At 38.4% G+C, this 24,872-nt stretch overlaps 2 protein-coding genes across 3 annotated transcripts in view; one reads left to right on the top strand and one right to left on the bottom strand.

Moving 5' to 3' along the window:
* dock6 (dedicator of cytokinesis 6) overlaps positions 1-24,872 on the bottom strand; it is a 53,602-nt gene that overhangs the window by 20,978 nt on the left and 7,752 nt on the right. Inside the window, exons 5-28 of one of the 2 annotated variants that reach the window (XM_082137571.1) lie at positions 24,133-24,256; positions 23,010-23,222; positions 22,589-22,674; positions 20,529-20,595; positions 20,252-20,401; positions 19,521-19,601; positions 19,039-19,195; positions 17,187-17,311; positions 16,987-17,080; positions 16,742-16,904; positions 12,143-12,260; positions 11,449-11,519; positions 10,325-10,463; positions 9,951-10,052; positions 8,322-8,408; positions 7,993-8,224; positions 7,726-7,890; positions 6,874-7,046; positions 6,094-6,195; positions 4,339-4,425; positions 4,041-4,136; positions 3,021-3,161; positions 2,732-2,845; positions 665-835 (exon numbers count right to left, since the gene is read on the bottom strand). In XM_082137571.1, coding sequence (XP_081993697.1) covers positions 665-835; positions 2,732-2,845; positions 3,021-3,161; positions 4,041-4,136; positions 4,339-4,425; positions 6,094-6,195; positions 6,874-7,046; positions 7,726-7,890; positions 7,993-8,224; positions 8,322-8,408; positions 9,951-10,052; positions 10,325-10,463; positions 11,449-11,519; positions 12,143-12,260; positions 16,742-16,904; positions 16,987-17,080; positions 17,187-17,311; positions 19,039-19,195; positions 19,521-19,601; positions 20,252-20,401; positions 20,529-20,595; positions 22,589-22,674; positions 23,010-23,222; positions 24,133-24,256 — 3,058 coding nt within the window. The remainder of the gene's footprint in view (positions 1-664; positions 836-2,731; positions 2,846-3,020; positions 3,162-4,040; positions 4,137-4,338; positions 4,426-6,093; positions 6,196-6,873; positions 7,047-7,725; positions 7,891-7,992; positions 8,225-8,321; positions 8,409-9,950; positions 10,053-10,324; positions 10,464-11,448; positions 11,520-12,142; positions 12,261-16,741; positions 16,905-16,986; positions 17,081-17,186; positions 17,312-19,038; positions 19,196-19,520; positions 19,602-20,251; positions 20,402-20,528; positions 20,596-22,588; positions 22,675-23,009; positions 23,223-24,132; positions 24,257-24,872) is intronic. The other variant, XM_082137570.1, reaches the window with a different exon arrangement.
* On the top strand, positions 13,380-16,580 carry angptl8 (angiopoietin like 8). The gene is made up of 4 exons (XM_082137600.1): positions 13,380-14,503; positions 15,428-15,568; positions 15,649-15,759; positions 15,843-16,580. Exons 1-4 carry the CDS (start codon positions 14,201-14,203, stop codon positions 15,852-15,854), a joined length of 567 nt encoding a protein of 188 aa, XP_081993726.1. The 5' UTR covers positions 13,380-14,200; the 3' UTR covers positions 15,855-16,580.

Here is a 24,872-nt window from a genome sequence, read left to right on the forward strand (position 1 = left end):
AGTAAGATTTTTTTTAATCCTTTTTATTTAGCATGGGCATATTAAATTGAACAAACGTGACAGTACGTCATTTATAATGTTACACAAAATCTATTTAAAATAAATGCTGTTCCATTCATCAAAGAATCATGAACAAAATTATCACAGTTTCACAATTTGATAATTGATAATAATAATAAATGTTTCTTGAGCATCAAATCAGCATATTAGAATGATTTCTGAAGGATCATGTGCTGAATTATTAATGATGCTGAAAATTCAGCCTTACCATCACAGGAATAAATTAATAAATTCAAAATGTCACTGTATTTTTGATCAAATGAAGCCTATTTTTGAATAAATTAAGCCTTGTTGAGCATAAGAGACTTCTATAAACACATTTAAAAAATCTTACGGACCCCTTTTGGAAGGTAGAGTATTACTATGAAGAAGGAGGAAAAAACCCCACTGCTTTACAGATAGTTACGTAATTTCCCTGTCTGACACACTTCCATGTATTGTGTGAATGTTACCAGGTTTTACAGGAGTTTTGTGGTCATGACATGAAAGACTGCATATAAATGGGTCTGAATAGAATCTGCACCGTACGCGGAAAAAGCCGCACATTTACGATAACAGCAATTTCTGTTTTTCTTTTTTCAACTGTGTTAGAGTGTGTGTATACCTGAGAGGTAGTGGAGGATGTGGAGGGTGAGGGGGACGCGGGGGGACTGAGGGTGGCACAGGGCAGGTTCAGGGTGACGTAGTGCTCATGACTGCAGACGATCCGAATGAAGTCCATCCTCAGCGCTGTCAGAGAGCTGGGGTTCTGCGCTGTGTGGAGCTTATTATTAATCTGCAGACACAAATGCACCAAACTGTTCTCTAAAATGTTCTAGGGCAAAATCATGAACAGCTGTGACACATTCTCATGTAGCGTTTTATGTCTTGTTCACTAAACCAATCTATTTTAACCAGGTATTATGTGTGCTAGTATAAGGATTTAAATTAAAGGCACTGAAGTGCCTTGAAAAGTGCAGTATTATTCAATGTTTTGATGTAATTTCCACTGAAACAGGAAGACAGGGCAAGACATTTGAACAGCTCCTCCCCTTTGTTAAAATAGCCAATAGCGTTTCATTTACATCACAGCTCAACCAGGGCCGTCAAGCTCGGTAAAGCCGCAGTTTCATTCTAAACTCTAACTGTTTCTCCTCCATTTCGCTTTAAACTATAGTGGTTTCATTACATAACTTCATTCACCCCAATGGAAAGCATATGCACACTGTCTGAATCGTTCCCCATCCCTTGTATAGTGCACTATGTGCCATTCACCATGTAGAAAACAGTAAATGTGTGAACAAGTGACTGATTTTAGCCGCAGCTTCAGTGTCTATTTGGGGGCGGGACGCTTTAGATTCTAGAGAGAAATTGATTGGACAGAAATTCTGATGAGAAGCTGAAGTGCCGAGTGATGTCATCAAAATCATTGATCCAGTTGGCAGAAGAGAGTAAGTTTTGAATGCTTATATCTTCTAAATGTGAATTTTGCCATTGTTTTGGAGCACACTAGCTTAAAGATAACAGTAAGACTAACATAATCATACTAATAGCCAAAAAACGTAAATTTTTATTTCATTCTTTTAAGTCATTCTTTTCAGTGTAAATACAGCTTTTTATGTAAATAAGGCTATTGTTCATAAAATTCAGCAATATTTGTCTAACCAAACTAACATTGTGCCACAGAAAGCAGGCGATAAACTGAGTTTTATATTAAAAATATTTTTGTGTACATAATAATAGTGATCATGGCATAATGATGATAAAATGATGCATCATATCTAAGCATACATTCAGACTATGAGGTAGTCAGCATTTTAAAGTGCCCCTACTATGCTTTTTCAAATATTACCTTTTATGCAGTATGTAAAGGTGAAATAGCTGTTTATTAATGTAAAAGGTCTACAAAGTTTTACAGATCAAAGTGGGCAACAAATGAAGTTATTTTCTCCTAAAAAAAAGAACCGATTCTGAACAGCCAATATGAGTCATTCGCAATTCCAGTCTCACTTCCTGTTATAAACTTACATAACAATGCAACAAATTTGCATAATGCCAGCATATGGTATGGTCTTCATTGGCTGCCCACAAAGAGCATCTACTTTGCGCCGCCTTCAAACACTGTAGTTGTAGCTGAGGCCTGGAAGAGTTTGGTTTGTGCTGTCAACATGTCGAGAAGACGCTGTTTTCTGTGCTGGAATCCACTTTGCATGCACTACCAAAGGATGAGGACTCGCACTGGAATTGATACGGTAAAAGTGATGCCGTCATTACTGTTCGTAATTCACTATGTTTCAAGTGCTGAGGAAGCCTCCCGAGCTAAAATTCAGATGTGATAATAGACTCTTTGTTTCTGACAGCGGTAGACAAATCACAACAGACTGGGCCATCTGACCAATCAGAGCAGAGTAGGCTCACGGAGGGGTTTAGAGCGACTGAATCTTCGAACGAACCGTTTTCAGACTCTTTGAGAAATGAGGTGATGTACAATGTGTATTATGAAAAAATTAAAGTGGTTTTTGACTTTGGATGCATGTAAATCTATTGTAGGAGACCTCCAAAACAAAATGAGGAACCTTCAAAATAACATAATAGGGGCACTTTAAAAGCTAATTCAGGTGCATCGACCATAATGGTGAAGCTACGTTGTAAACTACGCAAAGGATGCATGTTTGTGTGTCTGTGCAAGTACCTGTTTATAATATGAGCGGATAAGGTTAAAAATAAAGCCTCTGTCCATGAGAGACAGCAGGTCATTGAGGAAAAAGGCCAAGCTGCTGTTTAACCTCTCCACAAGCTCAACATCCTGAAACACACACGAATATTGGCTCAGACAGAGATAAGCAAGCTTCCTGTTGATTCATAACAAGAGTAAACAGTCATAAAACAGAGTACAAACCATCATAAAGTCTCAAACCTCCTCTTATCTACATAAGGTCTGTGTTCCTCCAGCAGTAAAATGAGATCCGCTGCTCTTTTACCTTTTGATATCTGCTGGCTATGTCTGCGCTGATGGCACATACTAAAGCAGCAATGTCATCCACAAAGCGGTCTGGGAAGCGCTGGCGGCGGGGCATGCCCAGGCGCGAGGACAGGAACAGATGATGGGACATGCTCTTCACCTGTTATCACACATAGAAGAATGAGTGATAGCATTTTCAACTTTGATTCTGCTGTATATAAGCCAAACCAAACACTAGGTTTTTAAAAACCCACTGAAATAATTCAGTTGAAATAATTCACTGGAACTATAAAATTATTCAGTAATTATTCATTTTTAAACAACATGATGGTGAGTAAATGACTAAGTATTCATTTTCGATTTAACTGCAATGACACTATCAGATGAGAACAAGATATGAAATGAACTGAGCAGGAAAATTACATTAACTTGGGAACATCAACATTGTTATGGAACTGAACTTAATCAACTGAACTGACTTGAACTGAATGACGACACTATTGTCTTCTGTAGAGCTGAACTGAACTTGTTTCAAAATTAATGAAGTTTGCAACATTAAACTTTGGCATGAAATGGAAAAGCATTGAACTAAATTAGCAGAATAATGACATGCTGTGTCTCGTTTCGAAGGCTGCGTTCTCCGTAAGTCGAATACGTCTTCAAGGGTGTCTTATTTCAGAAAAGTAACCATTATAAAATTGACTGTTGTTTACCCTTGTGAAGTGTAAATTGTTGCAATTTCTTTATGACTTTGAAATATAATGGTTACTTTACTGAAATGAGGCAGCCTCAATGCCGACAAATGCGACCTCCGGAGGACGCAGCCTTCGGAATGAGACACAACTATTATCTTCTGTAGAGATGATGAAATTTGTTTTATAATTGATGAATTTGCAACATTAACTGTCATTTTCCTGTTCACTGCTGTGAAGCTACTTTGAAACAATCTGTGTTGTATAAAGCACTATTTAAATAAACGTGACTTGACTTGACTTTAGTTATTGATGTAAATAATGTGCAAGGTTGGCGGTTGACTGACCATGAGCTGGAAGAAAAACCAGGCCTGCTGCAGAGACGCCTCTCTCACGGTACTGGTGCTCACCACCCACTGGAGAGCCAACTCTTCATGAAGTAACTGAACACAGAGAGCATTATTACAAAACATGACCCCATGAAGGTTTTCTGAACCACACACATGCACACACACAATAAAGGCAGGATCACAACAATGAGTACAAGATAAAGTGGCTCAATGAATGGGTGAGTACGTAAATGAACAAATGAAGGAATGAATAAACAGGAGAGTGCACGGGTGAGTAAATGAATATGTGCTCTACCTTCTTGGCGATCTGCCTGGAGGGAGGACAGAGAATGGAGGAAGTCTCGATGAAGGCAGACATGCGATTACAGGCACGCTCACTGGCCTGTAGACCAGTGGGTGAACAGAAGAATGGTGGTGGTGGTGGTGATGATGATGAGGATAACAATGAAGATGATGATCAAGAATGGAAGACAGAAAGATACGAGAGAAGGAGGGAAGAGGGATAAGAATGCCTGCTGGATGCACAAACCCAGATCATTTTACAAACTCAAAACCATCAAACTTAATTCATGCTATGTTATGGATAATGTACAGTCAGCCGGTCATTAATGCAAAATAAACCCTGACAGGGTGATTGAGGACTTCCTGAAGGGTTTTATTTTATGGTTAACTGACTGATAACAAGTAGACTGGTGCATAACTGTGTAATAAGTCAAATAGTATACAATTATATAAATAGATATTAAATATTGGTTAATAATTTGAAATTATTTTAATATGTGAGAAGAAAAAGATGGCAGATTGCTACAAGAGACAAGAAATTATCATCATCCATGTAGGAAGCTGGTTTTCAAATACACAATTTTGCAATGGCAAAAAACAGTTGAATAAAACATCAGAATCAAGCACTCAATAATAATAATAATAGTAGTAGTAATAATAATTATTTTTAAAAAAACTAATAATGTACGGGTGGATATGAGCATCTAGAAGAGATGCTTCAGTGTAGTAGTTAATTGCATTGGGTTACACTAAATATATAGGTTGGTATCGTTGGTAACTAGACTTCTACCTAGGCAGGAGAAGCACAGCAGACAAAGGAAAGAGAGATGAGTTGATTGAAGAAGAGGAGAAGGAGGAGGCATGAACACACAACCTTTCTAGACAAATGCTTCTACACCCTCAGACATAGACACACATTTACAAAGACAGAGCCAAATGGACAGCAGCAGAGGAGCTGGCACAAGATTACAGAAGTAATACCAGAGTGAAGGCAATGAGAGAGTGCAGGATGATATGGTGTACTGCTGGAAGACTTGTTAGCATGTAAAAGTTGAGAATGAACAACAAGTAACAAGTTAAGTTGGAGTTAGTAACAATTAATGTTAGGGTTAAGAGTTTGAGACAGTACCAAGTTATGATAGGGTTAATAGTTTTAGACAGTAAAAAGTAAGGTTAGGGTTAAGGGTTTGAGATAGCAAACAAGTAATGTTTGGTAAAGAGTTTGAGACAGTAACAAGTAATGTTAGGGTTAAGGGTTTAGGACAGTGACAACTAATGTTAGGTCAAGAGTTTGAGTTAATAATAAGTATTTTTAGGGTTAAGGTTTTGAGAGATTGACAAGTAATGATAGGGTTATAATAGAGTTCAAAGTTTGTGAAAGTAACAAGTAATGATGATAGGGTTAAAAGTTTTAGACTAACAATTAATGTTAGGGTTAAGAGTTTGATACAGCAACAAGTAATGATATGATTAAAAGTTTTAGACAGTAACAAATAATGTTAGGGTTAAACATTTTATATAGTAATAACTAATGTTAGGGTTAAAGGTTTGAGACTGTAAAAAGCTGTATTGAGACAGTAATAGGTCAAGTTAGGTTGTTTGTTTTAAGAGAGTAAAATTACAAATTAGGTTGTAGGGTTTGAGATGGTAATGAATAATGTTATGGTTATATTTGGGGTTAATTGATTTGAAGGGGTTACAGGTTATATTAGCGTGTATGGTTAGAGGCAGTAGGGAAGGACGTTAGGGTATAGGGTTTGATTGGCACCTGCTTGAGCTCACAGCTGGAGTTGGGGTTCCGACGGAGGACAGCCCTCGAGCCCCCTGGAGCGTAAGCAGAGTTTACCCAGGAATGTGAGCGGTCTATTCCCTGCTTATCCGCCGACGACACAAACACAAATCACAGTGCCACACAGGAGAGGCAGAACAGCCACATAGAGGCGTCACAGGGAGGGGATGAAGTGCAGGACCAGATTTAATTTAGAGGAGGGTGGGAAAAAGTCAGGGGGCACAGTGAAGGAGGGTACCACAGCAAAAAACATAGCACAATTATTAGCAGAGCGATCAACAGATGCCACAGTAAACATGTCACACTCAATCTCTAAGCCTCTAGCTCCAGCACATGACAAAGAGTAGGCATGCAAATATTTAATTATTTAAATGAATCAATTAATCAATCAGTTATTTTCTCAATTAATCAAATAAAAAGGCACTTTTTTTCTTTCTTTTTTTACACATTTTTAATGTTACAAGTATATGCTTATGACCTTTTTTCCACAGAAATAGCTTTGTTTTGCAAAGTGATTACACTGATTAATTAATCAAATTTGTTGTTAAATATCTTTACTATTGATTTTTAGTGATTAGCTTTAATTTTTCCCAAAGACTGAAATCAATAAAAGAGAGAAAACAATCAATTAACGTTTTTTTTTTTAAACACTCAGTTCTTTGTAGCTGCCATGTCAAGGTAGAAAAAACACAGGACAGAGCGGGGCAAACTGCATTAACTTGAACAAACCAATCAGAAGCCAGAGGAAGAGCCGCCTACCTTGCTGGCAATGATTCTCTGCACCTCCTCATCAGGGGTGGCTGGTGTGGAGGCCAGGTCAGGGTTCGAGTTACTAATGCTCTTGGAGCGGGACAGTAGCAGGCTGCTGGGTCTTGCCATCGCCCTAGAGAGCGTGGCATACTGGATGGGGAGCTCAAATGATGCGCCTCCCACTGAAAGAGGAAGAGCGACGCTCTCAATGAATTAACTTAAAAAAGCATCCTGCTTTTAAGGTCAAATGAGTGCGAGTATGATGCTAGCCAATTATTACTAGCAGATAGTTAAGCCCAATTTATACTTCTGCGTCGAACTCACGGCGTAGCTACGTCGTAGGCTGTGTGTAGCGCGTGTACCTTTCGGCGTACCCTGACGTGCACCTCCCCAAAAATGTAACACGACGTAGATTCTACGTGGACGCAAGCGCTGTGATTGGTCTGCCAGAACCCCTCCCTCAGGTTTCACATGCTCCCTCTGCATGTGTAATTGCGCGTCAACGCGGACAACGACGCAGAAGTATAAATGAAAACCAAAGCGTAGTCTATAGCGTAGAGGCTCCGCCGTAGGTCCGACGCAGAAGTATAAATCAGCCTTTACTTACAATACATAAACAGTGAGCCCTAGAGAAATAAATCAGCATGCCTTAAAGGTTAGATATCGTTTACAGTTTTAGCCATGGTTCAATAACTTAGGGTATTTTCAAGACTTAAAAGTTCAGCCAAAATTAACAGTTGTTTCAAACTCACATTATTTCTTCCAAGAAAGATCCTTTTGCATAACACATCTCTCAAATCTCACATGTGAACATGACATGTAACCCATTTTTGTGGTTTGCGAGCTGTATTTCTCACTCACCAGCAGGGGGAGATAAAGGCTCTGTTGTGGGCAGGTGGAAGCAGTAGTGGATGTAGGAGGACAGCAGATTGTTACGACCGTGATGGTCCTGGTTCCCCTCCAAATTCTTATGGATCTGGTTTACCAGCAGGGCCATGGCTTCAAAGGCAGCGCGGCCAAGATTCACTGCATTTGGAGGAAGGAGAGGAAATGGATTACACAAGGAAACACCAAAATATGTGTATAAAAAAGGTAATATTAGTAGTGACAAGATCCAGTGTTACTAACCGATCTGTCCGGCTATAACAGGAGGGTGTACAATTAGCAGTATGAGCTTGCTCATCAGTTGATGCAGGAAGCGCACGCAAGTGTCCAGCAGCGCGCCCTTAAGAGCGGCCATGCTGGCCTTCAGCTCCGCCTCTATATTCGCCTCTGTGATTATAACATCCTTCAGCCGAAAAGGGAACGAGTATTCCTCCAGAACATACACAAGTGTGAAGAACTTATCCAGGTGTGGATCCTACATACAGAGGGTGAAATAAGCATGTAAATAGACTTACAGTATATATGTGTGCAATGCTTTTTTTCTTCTGATTTCTTTTATTTTATTTCATTACCTGTGTGTGAACGGAGGAGGCTGCGGTCACTTCTACATTAAAGACTCCTTTGTGGTTGTCCACCCATTTCATTCCTGGTAGCTGTACCTGAAACACACACAGGCCACAACATATCCTCACCACACATTCACTTTCCTCCTCAGATTTTACAGCCAAGCAGATGTTGCAGCTTGCCCTAAATAATTATCTGTAACTTGGATAATTAGGTTGCATGATTATTTATGTTGGTAAAACTTTGTTTGCCTAAAACGCTATGCCATAAATTACCCATTCACACTTAAATTTGCTCAGTCAATAATGTTCCCACATCTTCATGACTTCTCTATCACTTTACCATCACTTTTCCAGTCTTTCAAAATGGATGAAAAACATTTTTAGAATTTAGAGCATAGCTAAAAAAACCTCACTATGGAAATGACCATGATTTTTCAACATTTTATAAATTTTTACGACTTTTCCAAGCCTGGAAAGAACAGTGTTAAAATGTCCTCACATTTTCAGGTGTTCCATTTGATTTTAACCAAAAAAACTGTTATGTGGCTCCAAACTTGTATGACTTTTGTCACGTGGAACACAAAAGGAGTGATTATTTAAAATGTCAGAGCTGCTCTTTTTTATCATACATGAAAAATCACTGTCATGATTGTCACCAAGGCTTATTCTTGGCTCATGAATATTTTTCATTCCATAATGTGAAGCTTGCCCAGTAGGCTTTACTAAATTGCTAAAAGGCAGACTCATGAATATTAATTAGCACATTTGACTATAGGCACCAGGAATGTTATGAAGCATTAACATGAGAAAATGGAGTTGTTGCTTGCAATATTACTTGTTATTTGCAAAAAAAAAAGGGGAAAAAAGGGCATTATTAGGGGCCACACACTGAAGGTGCATAGGCACCTAAAGTAATTATTATTATTTTCCATTTTAAGATGGACTTGGTGTAGGGGAGACCATGGGCTAAATTTCTTCAGTCAAAAATAAGCAAGAGTGATGACACATTGTACTTTGAGAAAACAAATGATTTTGAGAAAAAAAAATTATTATTTTGATGTCCAATATTTTTCCACAGCTGTCTAGATTAATGATGCCTTTGAATTAAATGAATACATATTTTATCTTGGTTGTTGGAAAGATGATTACAGGGGTGATTGTGACAATGACTTCTTGTATTAAATTTGATATGTAAAATATTAGTCCAATAAATAACCCTTTCTATTATAATTTTAAGTGATAGTTGCTTTTGGCAGAGTTAAATATTTATAATAGCATTATTTGGAATATATCTAAATACAGTTCAAAAACTAGATTTGTGAGATTTTGTAATAATAAAAAATATATAATAATAATAATAACAAATACTATAAAAAAATTATAATAATGGTAAGAATTACTTATTAATTTATATTCATTATTTATTATTAATTAATTGTGGAATTTTGTCTCTAGTGCTTTAAAAAAAGTCTTGAGAGACATCAAATTCCTTGAAAGTGTCTTATAATACAATAAGGCGGCAGGTAGTAGTAGTCTGTGAATTATGAGAAATTAAGAAATCGGTCTGCCATCCTTCACTTCCACATTTGTTCTCACATGCATAAACAAACACCCAGTGCAGAATAAATGTCTTACATCAGGAGTGAGGACTGAGTAGCTGGGTGGAGGTTTCTCCACAGAGACGGGCAGACTGAAGGATCCGGTGCGTAGGCGGCCGTGCTGCATGAGGGGGATCCACTGTGGGGAGCAACATGAACTCTGATTAACCCCAAATTATTTACATTAGCATGCTATAGGTGGCCTACAAATCACATGATGCTGCAACTTGGGAAGGGTGCTACTGTGGTGACGTATAAGGATATGCTTCAGGTGTCTCTGAGAGGAGACAAGGTCACACAGAGGTGAGCGTTTCATCAGGTAGCCTGGAGTGCTTCTCCAGCGCTGTGGGAGCGTGACTGTGAGGAGACGGAAGAGAGGAAGAGGAGAAGAGAGGGGGGTCCTTTTCTCACCGTGTACCCCACGGGCGTCTCCAAGGGGGTGTTCTGCTTGGGCTGGCAGCTGATGTGATAGAAGGTGAAGAGCAGGTGGTGGTTGTCGGTGAGGTTGGCAGGAATCTTCATCTTTACCTCCTCGTAGAACTCCGGGGACCTGCAGAGATGGAGAGAGGAGACTGAAGTAGTGGTTCTCAACCAAGGAGCTGGGACCCACTAGGGGGCCTCAGCAAACTAAACTGGGTCACCAAAAATTATCTAAATTAATATATTATTATCAGAATTAATAATAATAATAATAATAATAATAATATTTGTAATATATTTGATGTTATTAATATATTAAAACAAATGTAACTTCATTAAAATGCAAAAAAAACAACTAAAAACAACAACATAAAATCAAGAGTTAAATGTTTTTTTTTACTGAAGAACAGTTTTTAAAACTTCTAGACTCACAAAATGAAAGCATTAAAATAATAAAAAGTGACAGTAAAGACATGTTACAAAAAGGTTACACTTAATTTTAAGGTGACGGTTACATTGTACTAACTCAAATAAGTACTGAGAAATATTAATAGAATTACAATTAGGTTTAGGGTTAGTTGCTTGTAATTATGCATAATTTACTGTTATTACTATAGTAAGTACAGGTAGAAACGCGTAACTACGTCACCTTAAAATAAAGTGTTACCTACAAAAATGTCTATTTCAAATAAATGCAGTTCTTTCAATTTGCTGTTCATCAAAGAATCCTGGGGAAAAATATTAAGCAGTGCAACTGTTTTCAAAATGGCTAATAATAAGAAATGTTTCTTGGGCAGCAAATTAGCATATTAAAAAGATTTCAGCAGGATCACGTGACACTGAAGACTTGAGTAATGATGCGGAAAATTCAGCTTTGATCACAGGAATAAATTACATTTTAAAATATATTAAAAGAGAAAACAGGTATTTTAAATAATACTTCACTATTTTTTACTATATATATATATATATATATATATATATATATATATATATATTAGTGCTGGAGGCCTTTGAGTCAAAAATTAACCACAGTTGTAAGTAAATGAAATGCAATTCTGGACATAAAAAGTGATGATTCTGTAATGAATAGTGAATGAGACATGGGTTCGTACTTGTTATGGTAGATTACTGGGGTGTACGCCTCCTTGTAAAACTCTGCACAGCTTGACTTTCCAAAGATGACCTGTTCAGCGGGTGGAAATCACATTACATTGGTGAATCACAGCTCAACGGCTCCACTAGATGTCACTGGGGTGTTTCATTTCAGCCATGATGTTGCCCTCGCTAATCATGAAGCCGTGGATGGATTTTCTAATTATACAAAGTGAATTTAGCCTCTAATGTACCTGCACTGCACTGGCCTCACACTGAGCTTTAAATAAATTACAGATGTTTCAGAGTGAGCAACTGGTGTGCGAATGCAGCACTAACACTATTAGGGAGTTTCTAAAATCCTTGATTAGATTAACCCAATGTAAAAGGTTCACTGAAATCTCCAAAATTTCCCAGAGCGCTTCTTAATCCATCTGGAGAATTGGTTGGAGTGACTAATGTAACCTGTGTGTTTAGTTGGAGCTAAAATACTGTGATGTGGATCGATGTGTTTTAAGGAGGCGCTGTCATATTCTTGGCACAGATCTGGAGAGCTTTTATGTGCACAATTAGGTTTATCTAGGCGATGAGATCATCGTATCAGATGTACTTGCATAATTCCAAATGTTTTTTTGTCTTTCCATGAGAATATGCTTTGACAGTGTGACTAGAGCCATGAGGCAGTACAGGGTGTGGGTGTGATCGGTGACTCACAGGCATGGCCTGGCTGGGATCTTCTCCTGCCATGAACTGCACCTTCACTGCAATGTTCCTCACTGAACCCTGCCGGCTATTGAAGTTGACAGTCTGAGGGTAAATGTACAGCAGGTTCCTGAGGGGGAGAGAGATGGAAATACATTAAATAATGAACCCTTTTAAATCAAACCAGCAATGGTTTATGAGAGGCCTGCTGTAGATGACATAAAACTCACAGTTCAGATCTATTAAGTACACTCCCATTAAAGTTTGCAAAGTCTATGAAACTTTTATACTTATTATAACTTGTATTTTCAGTTCACTTCTCCCACTTTCTCACCGGTTAGACACAGTTTGCTTCCTTGTTTTCAAAACCGAAATGAAGGCCATGCTTGAGTGTGCACCACTAAGGACAATAGATTGAGTCACTAAAACGAGTTTCTCGAGAAAGGTGCTTCCTTGTCTGAAAGCAAATTTGGACTTCAGCAATGCAAGAGTCCTCAATTTGGCAACTGAAAAAGACACTGCATTGCCTTCCTTGAGCAGCACAACCATTTTCAACTATACAAAGATAAAGAGAAAGGTTTCTTGAGTACCAAACAAGGATATTAGAATGATCTGGGGACTGAAAATGAGGCTTTACAATCACTGTAAAACTTATTTATTAAACAGTCATTCAAACAGCAATGATTTTTTGCAACATTAATAATGTTCTATAATGTTAATTCCAAGAGATTCATACATTTCTTTCAAAACCATGTCTTAGTGATTTCAAACTTTTGAACGGCAGAGTAAATGGTCAAGTTTACAGCTACTTTTGAAAATGGTTAAGATTACAACTACTAATATAGATGGTTACACCTCAAACACTAACGTCAACTACTGATTTAAATGTTTAGGCATCAATTCCTAATTTGAAGTTACTTAAGGTTAAGTTTCAGCTCATGTAAAAGGTCAAGTCTACAACTGCTAATGTAATGGTTAAACTTCATTTCCTAATGTAAACGGTCAAATTTACAACTATTATTAACGGTTATAATAGTATAGTTTCAACTACTAACGTTCAAGTTCACAACTACTATTATAAACGCATAGATTTCAAATTTTAATGTAAATGGTTAAACTTTAATTGTAAACGGTCAAGTTTACAATTACAAATAAAAATTGTTAAGCTTACATTTTTATTGTAAATGGTCAAGTTTACAATTACTAATATAAATGGTTGTTTCAACTCCTAATGCAAACGGTAAAGTTTACAACTACTAATATAAATGGTTAAGCTTCAATTCCTACTGTAAATGGTCAAAACTACTTATGTAAACAGTCAAGTGAAAAATATATGGAGAGAAAGATCAATGCTTCCATCTGTAACAATCATGTATTTGAATTCTCTTCATTTGGAGGCCGTTCTCAGCAAATATTATATATGAGATTAATTCTATCAATGAATCAGCATTTCATGCAATTAATTCTAGTAAAATTTTCTGACCACACTTTTCTAAACAAGGGGAGCACTGTGACACTCTTTCATCTGCATGTTTGAGGAACAGGGACAGAAATAGACATGAAAGGCACTAAAAATCACTTGACTTTACCCCAAATCAAACACTGAACATGTGGCAGCAGCATGAACATACCGAACCCCTACTGTATCTCTTCCTGTGACGCTAAATATGATCTTTCAATAAATAATGCAGCAATCGTTTACAATCTCTTATTTATATAGTTCTAAAATGGCAGTGTGTGACAAAGGGTTCACTGGATGATCTGTGCACCTCTGAGGTTAAAGGAGAAGAGTGCATTGGCATACAGGCTGCAAAGCACGTCTCTGGTTAAATACCACTAAAAATATATCTGGCCAACATAAGTCAAGGTCTCTCTGTCTCTCTCTCTCTCACACACACACACACACAGCTGTAAGCACAGCTCTGATAGGCCCGTGTCTCAGCTGATTTCCCAATGTCCAACATAGTCACAGCTTATAAAAGCAGCACCATGTTGCAATGCATGCACATTAAAACAGCCTGTTTCCTTGCACCTGTGGCAGTCACAGTTTGTTTTTAAGGAGAGAACAGGATGCAGGCAGCTTTATGCGTGCTGTTTCTGACTCTGTGTGTGAACAGGGTCTCCTCATCTCCGTTGAGATCTTTCCAAACGGGGGGAAACCCGGCCTCCATGGATGAAGTGAACATCCTTATGTATGGCGTGGTGCAGTTCAGTGAGTCCCTGCACCACATATACCAGAGCACAGAGGCCAGGATGGCCCGCGTCATGAAAGCCATCAGCCGAACCGAGAGCGAGGTTAAGAGACTGGGGCACGACACGGAGGAGGCTGCTCAAACCGAGCGACAGATCAAAGAGAAACTTCAGCTCATTCAGGTAAGCCTATGAGTCACTTAATCAATGACATGCATTCGTGACAGACTGAAATTCTAGCCAGACTGTTCAATCGGGCATTTGGAAATTACTGCCCCAATTAACAGAAGTGCTAGTTCCCATTAGTGTCCGTTCCAAAATGTACTAACAGCTTCGTCTATGAATATTAAGCAGAGGAGGGTGGGGTAAGCTGTGCCACTTTTCACTTAAGTTATCCTCTAAGCAAGGAGGAGTAAATCTAATTTGCCCAATTATATACATGTAATAGTATTAGTATTTCATTATATTTTCCATTTTATTTGATTCAAGAACATTTGAATGTTGTCATTATTGATATGTATATAATTTTTAGTTGAGCCACGGTCATAGTTTACCCCAAATTATCTGACACACTTTACCCCACAGCTACCAATCTGGCAAAAAGGTTTCATTTAATTTTGGCTGATATTTATTAATGATATAATCTCTCTCTCTCTCTCTCTCTTATTTATTTATTTATTACAGTTTATATATATATATATATATATATATATATATATATATATATATATATATATATATATATAAACTGTAATAAATAAATAAATATATAAGAGAGAGAGAGAGATATAAACTGTAATAAATAAATATATGAGAGAGAGAGAGAGAGAGAGAGAGAGAGAGAGAGAGAGAGAGAGAGAGAGAGAGAGAGAGAATTGAGTAAATATTAGAATTGTGTAAATTCAATTGACTAAATGAGGGAAAATGGGACGTACACTTTATTAAAGTATATTACTAGTACATTGGAATAACAATGCTGTAGATATCAGCATTGGCCAATGACAACAAATTATGATTTCAACTTAAGTCTCAGCTAATGTGCAGACATCTGTTGGTCCAAATGGAGTTGGGTCGGTGTGCTCAACAAGCTGGTCTGTCTGTTTGCAGGCTCAGATGAAAGCACTGCAGATTCAGGTCCAAGAGAACAGAGGAACAGTCACCAGGGTGGAGCTGGAGGAGGGAGAGCTAAAGAAAAAACTAACCAGCCTGGAGGAAAACCTAAACAACTCCATCCCAGACAAGATCAAGGTATCTAAGATGCAGAGCTGCCTTTAAATTAACACACTTACAGTTTTATCTGTAAATAACCGACTATATCCTTATGACAGGGCACAACACTTAAAAACATCCCTATCCTGAAGGATCTGATGAAGTGGACCCAAGAACAGAAACTGAAATTGGAGAATCAAAACCAGCAGCTGGCTGATTTACAGAAACAGGTAAGCCTGAGTGCTGACTTACTAGTAAACATGTGATCATCAGTAGATCATCGGCTCATGTCAGTACTTGCTTCTCATTTCAGAATATGGTGTAACCGCTAATATCACCTACGAGAAGGAACTGCAATCCTCATCAACACTCCATTCATGGCACGGCAAACGGATCTCACCTATTACATGTTCATTAATGACACAGATGTCCACTTTGCCAATCACTTTAAATGCACTTGGGGCCTCAGGAAACACGCGCAGAGCGAATTTGTGTGTAAAAAATTTGTATGCAATTCCTAACCACAGAAACAAATATTTTACTATTTTCTTAATGTTATAATATGGATAATATGTTTATAATAGCACAAAAACATAATTATCATAATATATATCTGTATATGTATTGGTGTTTTGTAACTTATTTAATAAAAGTATAATGAGTGATTTGGTGTCAATGAGAAAAATACACAATGTTTTAACACACACATGAATGAGATTTGTGAACTCTGGCAGAGGGGAGGATGATCAATGGATAAAAAGCTTATATTTATGTCTGTTAGTCACACAAGAGTTTCTCACCAAAGACTTTAGATATACAAAGATGTGCACTCATATTACCATAAATGGGAGAAAGTGCAATATGGCAGAATAAGTCCCGCCTTATAAATAAAAGTCATTGCATACGCTGCCCTTAGAAGCTCCAGTTGCTATGGAAATTATGAGACAGTTGTTGTCAAATTTCAGTGGTGATTTCAAATATGAAATTTAATCAAAAGCTTGAACAGCTTTGGAGAATTTCATGGTTCCCCATTCAAAGAAATAGGAGCTGCCGAGAGGCGTTTCAAAGATGGCCACGAGTGAAATGACTTGCCTTAAAGGGACTTTTGTTTTCACCTATCATGAGTTCACACTCAGAATGTAGTTTTATGATACATTAATATACTTGTATGACACTTTCAGATATATGATCTGCTCTTTTCTGCTCTATTACCTGTAGGTAGTGTGTGGGGTGTAGACGTAGCGAGCGGGAAACTCCAGCACCTCTTTGGTGGGGCGCACACGTGGGTCAGGATAAGGCTTCACATGAAGCAGCTCTGAAGACAGACAGTAGTGAGGGGCTTCTGGAGCCGGGGAGATGTCTATCTTCAACTGAGCTAGATGGAGAAAGAGACCGACGGAGTGTGATAAAATGCTTAAATAATATAACGGAGGTAAAAAGTAAGTGCAGGCAGGTACCCGTCACAGGTCTGAGTCGACGCAGGACAGATGACGGCCTCCTCATGTCTGCCAAGAACTTATATAAGTCTTCATCACTCAGTCTGTCCCCCTCCTGCAGCGCCACAGAAACACCCAGCATTCATTTAGTGAGAGAAACAATACATCATACACTACCATCAGCAGAACACAAGACAAAAAAAAAAAATTTGAGATCTGACCTGTTTGAAGAAATTGGTGACAGTGAGAGTGGCTGGCCGGAAGTTTGTGAAGTTGCACATGTCCTCTCCTACACTCATCCTCTCAAAACCTTTCTTCTTCCTCTCATTCCATGTCCCCTTACGCTCTGTAAGGAATGACAAAATGCTGTTTGTTATATAATTGAGTCATGCTACTAGGGCTGGGTGACATTAAATATTTAATATAGAATAAGTATATTCAATATAACAGTCACATGTTATATTAAGAGTCTTTAATTACTATGTACTTATATAAACACAATAAGTGCATTGTACCTTACAATTATTTGTTTTTGACGTTAAATTGCAAAACACTTGTGCTGCTGTTGAGGTGGGATCCGGCTACGGTTATGACAGGTTTGTTGGTGTGGGTAAGTTTAAGGGTGGGTCAACAGTGTGAATATAGATGTAATTACAGAAATTAATTACAGCTGTAAGCACAATGTTCAAATGATTCATTTAAATGTTAGTACATATTGCGGCAGACAAATGGGACCTCTGGAGAATGCACCCTCCAAAATGAGTCAAAGCTAATGTATTTCTAGATCAAAATGATGGAGCACATTTATCAAATATTGGAAAAATGCTAACAAATATACAGATATAAGTTGCGAGTATATGATATGGTGTCAATCGGCAGTTGGCTGGTACATTTTTATACATTTTAACAATGCAAAATCTTAAATATATGAACAAACATGAACGACGCTCGGGACATTTGAAGGGGCTGTGCTTGCATCGTCACGAAAGTTTAAGCCTTGCCAATTTCATTACTGAAGCACAAAAGAGAACTCAATTCATTACTTGCGCGTGTGGGAAGTTTAGACATCTGAAGCACGCACCCAAAAATATAGTGGATAGTGAATAGAGTTCTCTTTCACTTCTTGCACTTGAACAGACATATTCAAACTTCCCGTTTTGGCAAGTATCCTAGTAAACATAACATAGTCAGTTATGTCTTTACTGAACGTAACCAGTTGAGAAATAAAACGCATGTGTAACAGTATACTGAATCCATGCATTAGCTCTTGTTGTGGCAGTTTAATTCACTAAACAATCATCTTTGGCGTAAGAGACAGTCTGGAATCAAATGATCATTAAAAAGTAATTTATTCTTGCAAGAAGGCCCAGTTGCCACACAGAGGTAGACAGTACAGTCTGTGAAACAAGTGCGACCAGGAGGGAGGGGCAGGCCAGTCTTTATACTCTGTTATTGTTATCTTCCAAGGTTCTTTAAACTCCAGAGATGGATAAGACACCACCAGTGATCCTATTATACTGAACTTTAGTTTAGCTTAACTTACTGCCTGCAAGTCCTAAATTGGACAGCCCTTTGACCTTAGGGGTCAGGGCTTCGGCGTCTCCCCCTCTTCTCCTGCCTCACAGAAGTTCCACATCAATCATTATATCATTGTCATTATATCATTATGGTCAGCAGCACACATAGAAGTCAATCCTGTGTATGTTAATGAAAATCAAAGTAAGTAATGAAAATCAAAAATCTCCCATTACACTCTTAAAGTGACAGCAGCCTAATTTTCCTGCTGCTGTCTGTGTTTTTAATGTTAATCAATCAACAGACAACACTCTTTGCTCTTGACTGAATAAGTTGTGTAACTGAATTAATCTGTTAAAAATATTTATGGCTAGTAAATTTTCTTAAGTCACCGGCCATTGGCAGGTGTGGCAAAAAGTACATTTTAGGCCCTGGTTATAAACATAATGCCTATCCCTTGTGTGTGTTCATTTCAGGGACATCTTCAAGGTGACTTCTTATAAGAAATCAATAAAAAGTTAACTTTAAAACAAAAAGTGTGTTGACTCTGGTTTATACCCGTGTCTGAGTCTGAATCTGAGCGGTCTATCCCTCCAGCGCTGCTGACGATGTTCAGCAGATGAATTGCGGTCCAGGCAAACGGCATCCGGAAACGTCCCAGCCTAGTGCACATCTGCTCGGCCTGAGTCCTCAACTTCTCCAGCTTTTCCTTATGCTGCACACACACACACACACACACAAAGGTGAAAAACAGTGAATCAATTCAGAACCACCATCTGGGTTACACAGCCCCCATGTAAAGGTAATGGATGGGCAGCATTTATCATGCCATTTCAAACAACCAAAAAAAAGCAACTTGGCAGCAGAATTATACAGTGACAGTAAAGGGCTCCAGCATCTACTGGACCTTGCTCATATTGAAAAAGAATGACAAATATTGCAGTAGTCCAGATCAAGTTGAGAAACGCTCAGAGAATACCATAATCATGCCAGATGTGTCTGATGAAATACTCATGCAAAAACCCATGGTACACTCGTACCTTAGTGGAGTCTGATTCCTTCATGACCATGTATGGCTCACAGCATTCGCCAATATCTCCCTGTTGAAGGACTTTCTCCAGCTGAAACACAAATACAGCAGAGCTCAACAATAAGGATGTCCCAAAGGCCTGAGGCCAGGTGACAGAACTGTCACACACACATAAAGAATAGTTGGTAAAAACTTGTTTGATATAGTTTCTTGTCTTGTTGCCTCATCCAACCTCTCTAAAGCTTAAAGTCCAGACATTCTCATGAAAAATATCTTGATGCATAGAATTCCTTTTTGAAAACAGTTGTGCTGCTTATTTTAGTGGAAACTGATTCAATATCTTTTCTTTAATGAATAGAAAGTTCAAAAGAACAGCATTTATTTAAAATATAAATCTTTTGTAACATAAGACATGTAAATGTCTTTAATGTTACGTTTGATCAATTTAATGCATTCTTGCTGAATATTAAGTTAGTGTATATATAAATAACGCATAAAATGCATATTTATTTGCAGAGAAAATGTTTTAGTATTTATAACTCCTAACTAAATAAAAGAGGCTGTGCGACTGTTACCTCATAATGTACGTCTGTATGCAAGTTTGAGGGACTTAAAGAGGGACTTTAAACTAAATACATACACCTCTTTAGCTATGCATGCCATTGGTTGCCGACCCCTGTCCTAGAGTTCCTCCTGCACCCTCTATAGGACATGTGGCACTGCGCCCCCTGCTGGACATACCTTAATGACTAGAAAGATGTCAGGAGATGGGTATGTGATGGAGAAGATAGCAGATCGGGCCAGGGTGGAGATGGCTACGTTGGGGGTGTGGGGTCGGAGCAAGCCTTTTATCTGATCCGAATTCAGGTCAAAGTGAAAATCCTCAGAAATCTAAGGGAGGAAAGGAGCATGGATGAAAGGGATGCAGCATATGAATGATCATGAACCCCTCACAGGATTTGAACCCACAACCTTTTCAGTAAAAAACATTTAAAAGGTTATGAATAATTAGTCATACCTTTTTCTTTTCTCTGACATCATACAGAGCCAGTGATCCAAATATTGGCTCGATTTCAATCTCAAATCTGGAAGAACAACCACAGTGAGTCAGATCACACTGCAGTTGGCTTAACTCTTCAGGATTAATGTGTAATCAGAAGGTGTGTTAAATCAATCAACGATTAGTCAGGGCTTGACATTATTAACACCCAGCAGATTTTACAACTAGCTACCTTGGCAAGTTGAATTTTATATATAATATCTACATTTTGTAGATTGTAAATTGTAGTCTTTTAAAAAGGCATCTGAAATAATAAACTAAGTGTGATGTAGTGTTGTCAAAAATATCGATTTTTCGATACATGGAAATTAGGGATGTCAATTTTCACAAATTCCCATGATCGATCGTCGTTTAAATTAACGATCAATTAATCGATTAATCGTTAGCCTTAATACTGCGATATGCGTCTACTGCAGTGGCTATGACAGCATGACAGGGTCTGCAAATGCTGCTCAAAACGCTATGTTCCTCACCAAATCAATTAGAATGGTTTTAAATATAAATAGAGGGCTAGTAGGATTGTAAAATGTTTCGATGTGATTGATAATTAAATTAATTATTTAATAATCAAATATAACTACTAAATACAACGTGTCACCAACGCCGCCTCATATGCGCTTAGAATGTGTGACTGTTGTGGACGCGCTCTTCCTGGAACAACTGCACGCGCTGAATGAATCTGCTACCGTTAAACTGGAGCACTTTGCTAGCACGTTATTTATCTAAAAGAAACGCATCCTATATGAGATTAATCAGATATATTCAAAATAAACATATTACAAATTATATCTGCACAAAATGACGCAAATTCATGCACAAGTGAACTTGAACTAAGTTACGTGCCATTCATTCAGAACTATGTTGTGGACGCGGTCTTCCTGGAGCAACGCGACACGGCAACTAAACCCAAATAATTCACAATGTTTTATTACAATATTGTTCTCTTTATAATGTTATGTAATATTACAGTCCCAATAGTCATTATTAGTCGTGCACTACCGTTTGAGCTGTGCACGCTGAAGCTGACGCTTTACTACAGAGTTAATTCTTAACCAAATGCATCCAATATGAGATCAATCAGATGTAGATAGGCCTACAGAAAATAAACAGTATTACAACTTACATTTGCACAAAACAAAAGGCTGCGAATGCACATGCAAACTTATAGTCATGATGAAGATGTAAAATGGTCCCAAACATAACTCCGGCGCGCTCGCTTTACATGTTTCGCGGTTGAGCAGCGCGCACGCGCATGAAGACCTGCTTAATCGATGATCGATAAGTTGTATCGATTAAATGTATTATCGACAATTAATCGATCGTCGATTAATCGTTGACATCCCTAATGGAAATATATGAAACACTTCCAAGACTGTAGGAACCATAAACATTTAGCATAAGGTTTGGTCCTTTCTCTGGAGTCTGTAGGAATTGTTAAAGAATGTCCGTTTGTCCAGAGACTGTAGAAACTGTAGAAAGAGTTGGGACTGATGTTGCTGCAAGAATTGTGAATTCTTGACTGGGTGTTAAGTCAGTAGCCACTATTTTTGTTTTTAAATACATGTACTAACTAGGGTAGAAGAAGATAGCATAGATGGATCGGAAGTATACCGTCTAAGGGACTTATTTGAAACAAATTAATTCAGCTTTCTGAGCTAGGACTCCAAAAGAACTGAACAAGACTGAGTTAACACAGACTAAAAAGATGAGCCAAGATGGCTGCCTCATCTTTGAGGAGAGATCCCCTGATATGATTGGGTGTACAGTAGTACATGTGAAAGCGCTATTTAAATGCCCGATCCTATTCCTATTCCTAAAAAGAACAACACTGAACTGTGAACTGTCATTTAACATTAGATTGCTGGAATATCAAGAGTACATCAAAGAGTATAAGCAACAATTTGGGATTTTGAAAACAAATGTTTGATTTGTCTGTGTAAAATGGTCAGTCAAAAGCCACTTGTTGACCTCAGCAATAAAATGACTGAATGATTGGATGGGCTGCTTGAGAGCCTTACTTGAGCGACAAACACTTGACCATGATCCTCTGGCCGGTGTGCTCTTTGGGCACCTCAGGGACGGCACACCTCTCGACGGCCTCGTCCTGTCAAAACACAAAGAACCGTCATCATGACTACGGCTCAGTCAGCACCATGGCAACGTTTGCTCAGTCATCAGAAACAATGTGTACACAGACATAAAGCGAGAGGATGAGCAGCGACGATGCGGAGGAGCAAGAGACGGAGGAAAGACAAAGAATATGTTTGACAAGATCAAACAAAATCGCAGATGGATCATCAGAGAGACGTCTCTGCTTTTGAACTTCAGCGTTTGACAGCTCTCCTACATAAAAGTGTTGAGTGTCACTCATCGTCTCCTACACAGAAGACTCTACTTTCTTTCACACACAGTCTCACACTGACTTGAATGATTTCAGACCTCATCCGGTGCAGGGTAAAGTCCCAGCAGATCAGTGTGGCGGCTGTGCTGGCGGTTCTCAGAGTTGCGGCGGTCCATGTCCTCCGGAGCCGTGCGCTCCAGCACAGACGGCAGCAGCGCATCAGGCGTGGAGTTTTTCAGGTCAAATATACTGGAGGCCCAGCTCCCCCGCGGCGTCTCTTCTAGCGACACAGAGTTCCTCTTGGAGTCATCCTGTCACAGACACAAACCTGTCATTACCCATTTATTATAACCATAAAAATAACAGTTATTTGTGTAACAAATTTAACATAAATAAATTAAATAACTAATCATTTTGGAGATAATTTATCATTATTATGTATTGCCTTTTTTGTACTTTCTAAATGTAAACTTAGTAAATGATTGGGAGAAGAAAGAGGAATATGACTGGAAAATCTCGTGTCAAGTCTGTCAACCACACCCACTTTTACCTGAAAGTCCGCACCAAGGTCCGAACCAAAGTTCATGTTTTGATACATTTTATATATTCGGTAAGTTTTGGTTTCACATTGCAATTATGCGAGCGCACTAAAGAACTTTACATGACATACTTGCGTCCTGTCATCATCATCTATGTGGGCTGCATCTTGACATTGATTGGTTTGTAAACGGACGTGCGTCTGACGTCAGTGTGTTGTCAATTTCGGCGGGTAACTTTGACAAGAATGAATGAACAAACGCATATCGTTGCCACTATACTGTTATTATAAAGGCATTACTACCCGAAGCACCAACTATAATCAAATTCGCCAAATGAATGTCCTCCTCGTTGTGCGAACATTTAATCGTCGCCGACAAGAAAGGAGGAGAAGACTGCAAGCAATCCTGCGAGAACCACCGGAACTTCCTGTAAATGGTCTGAAAGTCCGAACCGTCCAGAAAATGCTTTCACACTAGAAACGAACCAAACCTTTGTTCAGTTTGATCCGGACCGAGACTACCTCTTTTCGTCAGACCAAATTCCGTCTGTCTGGTCCGGACCGTGGTCTGTGGGAGGTTTCACACCCGTCATTTTGATTCGGATCAAACTGAAAAGTCCGAAAATCCGGACCCACCGGTAGGTGTGAAAGGGCCCTTATAGGCCACGGTAACAGCCAATCACCTGCTCATCCTGACGGTCAATGGCTGCCTCATCCAGCTCAAAGGTCTGTTTGATGAGTCCTTTCTGCTTCTCCCGCTGCCGCTCAGAGTTATGAGGCGTCTGTGTCGTGCTGTATCGTTGATACCTGAGAGACCACAAAGCAGCATGTTTCCACTTGTCCTCCAGGAAGCATCAATGTCATACACTACCAGTCAAACTAAATGTTTTTTATGATCTTCAAATCTTCTGGTTTAAAGGCTTTTAAGCAAAATCTCATTTATTATTTAATTTAGTTTTGTAGAGAAAATAAACTGTACCTATGTGTGAACTTCTCAACAAAACTAAATTTTGACTTGGACTGATGAAGAAAAGAAAGAACGTGCCCAGCATATATAAGGGGTTAGAAATGTTGCATTATTCCAGATAAATAGATTGAGATCCACAAATAATAATACAAATAAATAAAATGAAATTTGCAAATGAAAATGAATTTGCAAGTGTGTTTTATGACAAAAACACAACTCTGCCAGGAATTCATTTGTGATTCACTTTCTATGCATTTTTTTTTTTACACATTTTTGTGAAACTCTTCACATGTATTTGTGGATCTTAATGAATGAATTTGATTATTTTTGGAGAATCTCTTAACATTTATTTGTCAATCTCAATCTATTTATTTGGAATAATGCAACAATTCTAACCCCATACATACACTACCATTCAAAAGTTTGGGGTCAGTACGTTAAAAAAAAAAGGAAAAA

This window comes from Leuciscus leuciscus, assembly GCF_965113295.1.
Source record: "Leuciscus leuciscus genome assembly, chromosome: 1".
NCBI lineage: Eukaryota > Metazoa > Chordata > Actinopteri > Cypriniformes > Leuciscidae > Leuciscus > Leuciscus leuciscus.

Coding starts and splice junctions, on each gene's coding strand:
- angptl8 (XM_082137600.1), top strand. CDS start 14,201: ATGCAGGCAGCTTTATGCGTGCTGTTTCTGACTCTGTGTGTGAACAGG. Junction 14,504..15,427: donor AGAAACTTCAGCTCATTCAG/GTAAGCCTATGA, acceptor GTCTGTTTGCAG/GCTCAGATGAAAGCACTGCA. Junction 15,569..15,648: donor CCATCCCAGACAAGATCAAG/GTATCTAAGATG, acceptor TCCTTATGACAG/GGCACAACACTTAAAAACAT.